At 35.6% G+C, this 9,120-nt stretch overlaps 1 protein-coding gene across 3 annotated transcripts; it reads right to left on the bottom strand.

The window, feature by feature from the left end:
- Positions 1-1,102: 1,102 nt before the first annotated feature.
- Positions 1,103-5,078, bottom strand: LOC110854874. 3 transcript variants are annotated; one of them, XR_004835844.1, is made up of 6 exons: positions 4,739-5,078; positions 4,325-4,674; positions 3,456-3,716; positions 2,698-2,911; positions 2,191-2,217; positions 1,103-1,789 (listed from the first exon to the last, which is right to left on the bottom strand). XR_004835844.1 is itself a non-coding variant. In XM_035855764.1 (6 exons), exons 2-6 carry the CDS (start codon positions 4,651-4,653, stop codon positions 1,625-1,627), a joined length of 972 nt encoding a protein of 323 aa, XP_035711657.1. In that variant the 5' UTR covers positions 4,654-4,671; positions 4,739-5,071; the 3' UTR covers positions 1,103-1,624. The 3 variants fall into 3 exon arrangements, 2 of the variants coding, with proteins under 2 accessions (XP_035711657.1, XP_021958992.2); XM_035855764.1 differs by having other exon boundaries at positions 2,698-2,887; positions 4,325-4,671; positions 4,739-5,071; XM_022103300.2 differs by having other exon boundaries at positions 2,698-2,887; positions 4,739-5,070.
- Positions 5,079-9,120: the final 4,042 nt, after the last annotated feature.

The following is a 9,120-nucleotide window of genomic DNA, read 5'->3' as shown; positions in this document are numbered from 1 at the left end:
CAATGAGAGTTATTTTGAAACTTCTTGACTTACAATGGAGGTCTCCCAACGTATGCTCACAGATTTGGACCAAACTAGCGTCGATCGATCACAAATATAATTAGTATGAAATTTGTAAATAGCACTATCTGCCAATGCTCAAGTTTAGGGGAGATATTTGCATAAAAAGAGGAGAAAACGCACCCCTAAGGCTGGCAAATTTGTCATTTTCCAAATTCGCTGCGCATTTTTCCAGTTTTGGATGCAAATATCTCCGCCAAACTTGCGCATTGGCAGATTGTGCAATTTGCAAATCTCATACTAATTATATTTGTGATCGGTTGAGGCTAGTTTGGTCCAAATCTGTGAGCATACGTTGGGAGACCTCCATTGTTAGTAAAAACCTAAAAATATAAAAAAAAATATATCTTATAACAATAAATCACATTCATTTCTTGTGCTTCCTGAAGTTATTACATGATAAAAACAACGAAATCCTTTTTCACAAATGCACTTTTATGGCACTCTCGTCTCACACTCCTGATCCTTTCCTTTGTTTACCCCTATCCGAGGAATGATCAACCAATTAATTCCTTTTCAAAAGGGTAACAATATTTTTAAGAGTATTTCTAAGATAGAAAAGGTGTGGATACTGGGTAATTAAATATGCACATAAAAACATTAATTAGATAATATCCGAGTCAAGGTTTCCAATTTATCAGTCAGTCTGATCATTTTATTTCAAATTCTAAAACTAAACTTATTAATTGAGTATTATCAATATTCTAAGCAGATTTGCATTCTCGGTCGGGTCTGCTTATGCTGAGCCCGAGCAATAAAGGAGGAGGCACTGTCCTTACGTGAAATGCCCCGCCGTGATATTCCCCCCAAATTTTGATGTTGTACATCTCGAGAGGCTGAATAAAAAATGTATTGGTCCCTAAGCCCTAAGTGACCTGGTTCGACCGGAAATAGAGGTCAAAGGTCAGTGCAGTATTCCGCTCGAAACCCCATAAACCGCATATTTTTGGAAAGCTACGGACCTCATACATATGCATATGTATGTATTAACATGTTGAGCATAATAAACGAAATTGTAAAAAAAATTATCGCACAAACCGGATTCTTTAATTAATTTGAAACATGTAACTTTTATTGCGCAATTTTTGCATTAAATTAAGCTATTTTCAAGGATTATTTTGCAGAATAGATCTTGAACCCTTGAAGTTTCCGGTTTTACTATTCACATTCCTGGAAACCAATTGATCTTGTTTCGAAGCCTATTTTTACTCTTACAATACTTTCAAACTTCCCCTTACAAATCCTTGTGTAAATTTTAACATGTTTAAGTCATTAAATAAATCTGTAATAAATATCCCTGAAATTCTATTGCCAGATGTTAAAAATTTCGCGATGTTTCCTTATAAGCAGCGAAACGCAATCGGGAGATTGCGCAATTCCTAGAAAGGGGCTTGATCATTCATAATTTTAAAAACTATTTTATCCTGAGTAATTAATCAAGTGGTAGCTTAATTAATAATTAACGTTGCAAAAAGTTTAAGTTTTTAACACAATTTTAGCTCTCCTTCAATCCAAACTTTAATAACGGAATACTTATCAAGGCGTACATGACTTGTGTAATCTTTCAAACTTCGGGCGGTCTGGCCACACCCACAAATTTCCTTGAAGATAGAAAGTTACCGATAACGGACACCATCACGTGGCATGTCAAGACCACGATGCAAATCCCGATGAGGACAGCGGCCAGGGCAAACTCGATAACTTCGCTTCCCTCCTGTTTCTCCGGTACCTGTTCAAAATGTAAATAAATTCATTCGCTGTGGAACCTTCTTTCAAGCTACATACATCAAGATTTTCTGACGTTTCGTTTAAAAAATGGACCCAAAGATTATTTAGCAACCACGTGACCCTCAATTGGCCTTTTTGAAGAAAAATTTTGGGGGGGTAAAGTTGTGTTTCGGAGGAAAAACGAGACAAAATTAATTCCAAAATTTAACCTTGCCGCCAGTATTTTTCTTCAACAGAAAGATAGGTGTCATGTGACTCCTAATCTTTGGCTTGGTTTTTGATATAACTCGCAAGAAAATACAGGTGTAGCTTGAAGAAAGGTCAAACTGTCAATTTTTATATGAGAAAAGATTGTTCATTATTGAAAATTGGAAAATCAAAATTGATTCATTCTTCATTTACGTCACTTCCGTCCGGTTGCTGGGATACCTGTTCAAAAAACGGTACTTAACTCAGTCCTAATTAAACTTTATTCGGAATATTTAGATGTTTTTTCATTATTCATTTTTTATTCATTTAATCTCAAATTTGTGGTATTATAGGGATTTCTAAATATACCCCATGTACTAAGCATATCTTAGAAAATTACGAATGACTAAAAGCCATCATCCTTTCTGAATGAATATGAATGAATAAATAAGTATTTCGTGAATATTCTTTCATTCATAATTTGAATAACAATTTATTCATTATTCTTTCCTTGTTCGTTTTTTGTCTGAAGTTCCCCTTATGGAAATGGAATTATTAAGAAATAAAAATGGAGAAATCAAATTATTCATTCATTCTTCATGACTATGAATTAATGTTTTTCAATATTTATTAATTTACAAATTTAAAAAAAACTATTCACGATTTTATTAGTAGTGAATGAATAATTTTGTCATTTTCTATCAAGTATTTTTTACTCACGTTCTGGGCCTTAATTTCGCTCTTCACCATGCCCCACATTGAAGAAATCACGACCGCGGAGGACACCAGGGCCAGGCTGATTCCCGTCAAAGGGTTGAAGTCCAACCAGGGTTGGAAGGTGAATATGAAGCTTGAACCAAATATGCCGGCCAACACGGAAAAGAATAAGACGCACTGGTAATAAGTGTCACTGTGAGAAAAATTTGGTTAAAAACTTAACCAAAATTTACCAAAAAACCAGAAAAATTAAACACGCTCTTAAAAATAATGGCACGCTTTAAGGAACTAAATAAATGCACTCTGAATTCTAAATTTAGTAATGTCCTTAAGGCTACTGTGGACAACGCGTTAATCTCACTCTACCCCTATCCAATGTATTCAAATACAATTTTTAAAAATTGAATCAAGTTCATGAGTTTTGGGATAAATGCAACTTTAGATATTTTAATCTAATTTTTGGTAGAAACAAGTCGATATGAAAAAATAGCCAATTCCTTTGCCATTGTATTAGTATAAATTTCCTCAAAATTGAAAAAACGGGTGATTTTTATAAAGCGGACGAAGCAAACCCCACTAAGGGAAAAATCGTCCATTTTTCAACTTTGACCTCAAATATTTTGACTAATTCCGTCCGGCGCACAAGCAGCCGCAAGAAACGTTGGTTGTATTGAGCTGGACCACATAATTATAAAATTTCAACAAAATCTGAGAGTTACACCTTACACCATTGCATTGTATGAGAAAGTGTATGTACTTACTACGGGGTAGTCGCGACGGCACACACCGCCAAATATATGACGCAGCTCGATAACGTTGCCTTCATCCACCACCGATTACGCCACGGTTTGCAAATGAAGCAGGTAATTAAGGTCACCACACCGATTATTGTGGCCCCGATGGCAGCATAATTAGCGATGTCGGAGCGAAACACGTTATGATTTGGGGTGGTTTTTGATCTTGCAAAAATCATGCCCCCAATGGTAATAAGCATGTGGAAGAACAACACGGAGAAAATTTTCCTGTTGAAAAAAAAAAATTTAGTATTCAGTTCAAACCAGAGAGGTTCACTTTCATTCATTTGGCTAAGAGTGAAAATAAAATTCGTCATTTGAATCCTGTTCACTGATTTGGCTAAGAATGAAAATGAAATTCCTGTCGTTTGAATGAAAATGATTGAAGGAATCCCTCAATTTAGACGAATGAGCGTAAATGAACGAAATTTGCACTTCTTTCATTTTTCATCGCAGGTATGTCTAATACATGGGGTCAAGTAGGAAATGAAGTTCGATGAATTTGAGCTAGTGCAAATGACTGAATGTGAATGAAAAATACTCACTCAGAAATCGGGATGACTGACTTTGAATGAAAACTAAATTTTTGAGCAGGTACATATGTTTCAAAGTGATGTGTTAGTTTGATGTGGGGGCAGTTCAGAAATGATGTAACCCAAAAAATCGCCTTTTTCTAAATAATTTATTAACGGCCCAGTAGTAATTGTAAGTATTGAATATAAAATCCGGATAATTCTGATACAGTCATACATAGCTGTTAAAAAATTCACTTTTCATTCAAAAGTCCGTCATTTAAATGATTCCACCCCATTTTTCAAGACTTAATAAAATATTACCTCACGAATAGCACCCTCCTCGCTTTGTAATCCAGCATTAAACCTGTGACAACCTCAATCTTGGGACCGGCGGCCGGTGCGATTTTTTCCCCGGGGGGAGCACCACCCCCAAGGGTAGCATTTTTCTCTTGATGAATATAGAAAATCTGAGGTTCGGTTCGAAATAGGGAGGACATGTGCACGTTTATATTTTGCTGTGGGTGTGGTTGTGGGGACGACTTGTAATTAGCATCATAATTGTGATACGGTGGAGGGGGACTCTTGTTTGGGGGGAAGGGTAGAAAGGTAGCATCCAGAAATTGAGCAGCCTGGCTTTTATTATCCAGCATGATTATTAAGTAATTATCCTGCTGTAAGTGTTTTATTAAGATATGACTCATCCCCAAAATTAGCACATTTTCAATATTTTTTTACCTCTGGGAATTTATTTTGAAATTCTGGTAGACCAGGTCGTTGCGAATTTTTTGTAATACGCACTACAGATTTTGACACTTTTTGAAGGAAGAGATTTCCAGGTTAGGAAGCTTTCAGAAAAATTGGCACTCGTCGAAACTAACTGAAAAACTCGGCAGAATTGTAGATAATTGTGTTGTTCTATTGGCCAAAAAGTTATCAAATATGTATGTTTTATGTATTACTGGTCTCTCGAATTAACTAAAAATTCCACGTAAGTAATTCGCAACTCAAAGATTATGAGGTTACGATAGAATGTCCATCACTTCCAAGGTGACAATTAATTTAGTACCTGGCACGCCATGGATTTGTGATTAGCATAATCTTCTTGGTATGCAACGTTGACTTGTGTGAATGTATGTTAAGTGGTCGTAACTAGCCAAATTTTAGTTGGAAAAGCGTCATAACATGGATTCGTTAGGTAGGAAATATGTACATGAGCAATTAGCATTGCTAATTGCTTATTCAAGCAGTGGCCGTGGACTGTGTGGGAACATAGGGACACTATCTCCACGGAAATTTTGCCATGACGATAGGCAATGCATTTGTCCCCACGGTTTATAAGTACAAAAATGACGTAATACGCCAGCTTGAACCATAATTTCAATATTATATTGAAATTAGTTAATTATGTACATATGTACATTGGTCTTCCACTCCAATTTTAAGATAATTGATTGAATCTATAACTAGTACCATTCAAATATGCAATTATTTTTATAGCAATCCGTTTGATCTTGTTTTATCCAACTGTTCTAAATAAATCATTATGAGAATTTATGTTCCCGCATGACCTTCCGCGGCTACTGAATTGAACCATGCTAATTTAGCTTGATTCTTTGCTTTATTTGTTTATATGAAGTATTGAAAGTTCCAGTGTGGCGTTCAAACTAAAGCATTTCATGGAAGATTTAACCTGTGGAAATTGAAATACGTATGTATACCACTCTTAAAAAAAGATCCTTTTGGAAAGTATATGCTATCCAGAAAATAATGAACCTATACTAAATCCAGGCTGGACTCTACTGTTTATCAAGTTAATGCTACTCGGGATTTTGCATAATTTATTTATATGCATAACTCGGACAGCATACATACATACTTCTCAAAAGGGTAACATTATTTTTAAGAGCGCAAAATGATAATAAAAGTATGAAGTTGAAACGTACAATACAGATGTAACACAAATATAAATACATACGTTCCGAGTCAAGGTTTATAATTTACCAATCTAACTGATACTTTTATATCATACTCTGGAAAACTCACAGTATGGATATGTAAATATGTAAGCATACATTTAGCGTATACACGTCAACCTTCGCATATCTCGCATATCTCGCAAAATGAGCATAGCAACATAACTTGCGAAGTTTTGTGAGATATGCGAGATTTCGCAAAAATTTTGCTGGAAAACCATGCGATTTTTTTCGCAAATTGATCCAGCAATTGGGCATGTTCTTATTTCGCAAAATTATTTCGCAAATTCATCCTCACCATCTCCAGCAAGAGAAATTAGAGAAATCCATGGAAACAATACGAAAATTGGTGTTTTTCAATAGATTTGTGAGACTAGAGAGATTTGCGAAGTCATATTTTGCGAATCCCCTCGCGACAGAAATATTTTGATTTTCGCAAGTTTGCTAAATGAGTGGTGATACGAAATAACAAGTTGTCGTGAGTACGCCCATTATGCATATGTATGTATGTATTATGTGAGGAGGATTCCTACCCATAGGGGTAGACATCCAGCTGCGCAGGTCACCAGTTGGACCTATTGCAGACACCTCAATGCACTCGCATGCGATTATTGTGTCGCTTATGCATATATATGTATGTAAATACATAAATGCGCATTTTATTACAAGTTTTGAGGGCCTTTAGAAATTAATAAATATTCATTTTGTCCGAAAAAATTGTTGTAACTGACATAAAATTATGTCAGTTACAACAATAAATCAAAGGACAATTTTTTCCTTTGAATGGATTATGGAATCTGGAAATTTTTTAAAACCAGAATATTTTCATAGTTTACATAATAGATAACTGTAATTACAAACATATTTTTTAATTTAATTTGAATGATAAAATTTAATTGGGTAATTTTTATTGTGCAATTTCTCAATTAACTTAATCTTTTAGACACAACGGATTATTTTACGGAACAAATTTTGAACGATTTTTAACTTTCCGGTTTTACTATTCACATTCGTTAAGACAAATTTATCTTATTTAAATGCCTATTTTAACGCTAACAACACCCTTAAACTTCCTCGAACAATTCCCTGTATGAATTTCAACATGCTTAAATTATTAAATCTGTAATATCCCGGAAACTCTATGGCCAGGGGGCGACATGATTTTCGAAATTTCCCGATATGTTTCCGGGCCCACTCGGATCTCCAGAATCTTCTCAGTTCATCCGATTCGCCCCAATGTTTCCAAGAATCTATGGTCTTCTTCGACTTGAGAAACATAATTCCCGCGACGCGCAGGATTATCGTATACATGAGAAACATGCTTATCGACCACGTGGTCACGATGGAGAAGGTCGTGGTATTTAAATCCTGCGAATGTCGGACCAACATGTACACCCCCAAGATTACGATGCCCCCGCAGAAGGTTTCCGTGGGGAGGAGGATTGGCCCGTAAATCGAGATCGTGACGCGATGAATGACTTGTAAGGAGCGAAACGCGATCGGGAGATTGTCCGGGTGCCGGAGTTCCTGAGAAAGGGGAGATAAATTCGTAATTAAAAAATATTTTATTTTAATCCACTGATTAATTACACAATTATTGTTGTAAGATTTCTAAATTTTTAATGCGTTCAGTAGGTATCAAATTTAAGTTGTACTAAATTTGCAAAAGATACAATCTCCCAATTCTAAGATTTTGTTGAAATATTCGCATCCGCAGATCTAGATCCGTAGATCCGCAGATTACGCACGGTAAAATTAGGAAGGTGTAAAATTTGCCGACTTTTTGGCTGATTTTCTCCTTTTCAGATGCAAATATCCCCGAAAAACCTGAAGGTTGGGAGAGTGTACATTTTACAAATTTCATATCAGCTAAATTTGTAAGTTATTGACACCGATTTGGTCAAAATTGGAGCGCATGCCCTTCGAACCATCTATTTTAAGTTGTATACTTCGGTACGTATTTATATAAACATATGCAAATATTCATATCGGAATTTTCCCCAACTCACCGTAATGGTCCCGTGTTTCCTCCCATCGCCCAAAATGCATCTAAAATCTCGCACAATTTTGTGAAAAATGAACCAAATGTACGTCTTCGCGACTAAACAGTGAAACAAAATGAGCGAATAGACCGTTCCAAAAAAGTGAAAGTAGAACACGGCGAATCCCATGTAGGCCAATTTCTGCATGAAACAATGCCTGAACTGCAAAATGTTCAGAGAACTTATGTAAATCGAAGTTTTAGGCAAAGCGAGAAAGTGGAGAAAGCACAAAATGTGTGTCAAGACGACGGAAAACACGGTCGTAAACGCCATCAAGTCAAGTATTTTGTTGACACTGGACGTTTCCGGGTTGTACGATGGCATCCATCGCCCTATAACGAAGTTGAAAACATAATTAATTATTTTTAGAGTAAAATTAATTCCGTAGCTTAATAGAACACTTTGTCATTTATCCGGTAATTAATTTATGTAGATAGATTTAAAGCACGAGAAATTCTGGATTATAGCTTGGCTTTAAATGTTAATTTGAATTATACATAATATTGGTCTTGCGAAACTTCAAAAATTGACAAACGTTTCTGTATACATAAACTGCATTTTTCAAAATTGAAGGACGCTCTTCAAAATAGTATGATTCTTGAAAAGTGCAAATTAACATGCTAAACTAAGTTGAAATTAAGTAAACTACTAAATCCAGCTTAACGTTAACTTGAAGTTTTTTATGCATTTAGGAAGTTTACTTAATGCGGAATTAAACATTACATATTTTTAAGGGTGTGATCAGGAAATAACTAAACTTAAAAACTAAATAATAATATGAAATAAGTAGTTACACAACTTACTGTGATATTCCATAAAGTATACATACTGGGCATTCATCATTTGCGAAAAGTGTTTCGGTGTGACCAGAAAGATCAGCATAGTTGACAGCAGATTACAACAAATTGAGCAGAACAGCATTGAAAAGCAAAATGAGCCGAAATCCTTCCTCAGTATGCTTGTCACACCTCTAGCAGCGAAAAATATGGTGTGGCATAGCACCATGGTCCATCCCGCGTAACACTTCCTCACCAGAAATGGGGACGTTTTAACCAGAAATGTTCCCGGGTATTTGGCATCCCATGGTTTTGTTATGTAAGGC

This window comes from Folsomia candida, unplaced genomic scaffold (genome assembly GCF_002217175.1).
Source record: "Folsomia candida strain VU population unplaced genomic scaffold, ASM221717v1 Fcan01_Sc011, whole genome shotgun sequence".
Taxonomy (NCBI): Eukaryota; Metazoa; Arthropoda; class Collembola; order Entomobryomorpha; family Isotomidae; genus Folsomia; species Folsomia candida.
Note: the sequence above shows the minus strand (reverse complement) of the source record. Positions and strands in the feature narration are given on the sequence as shown.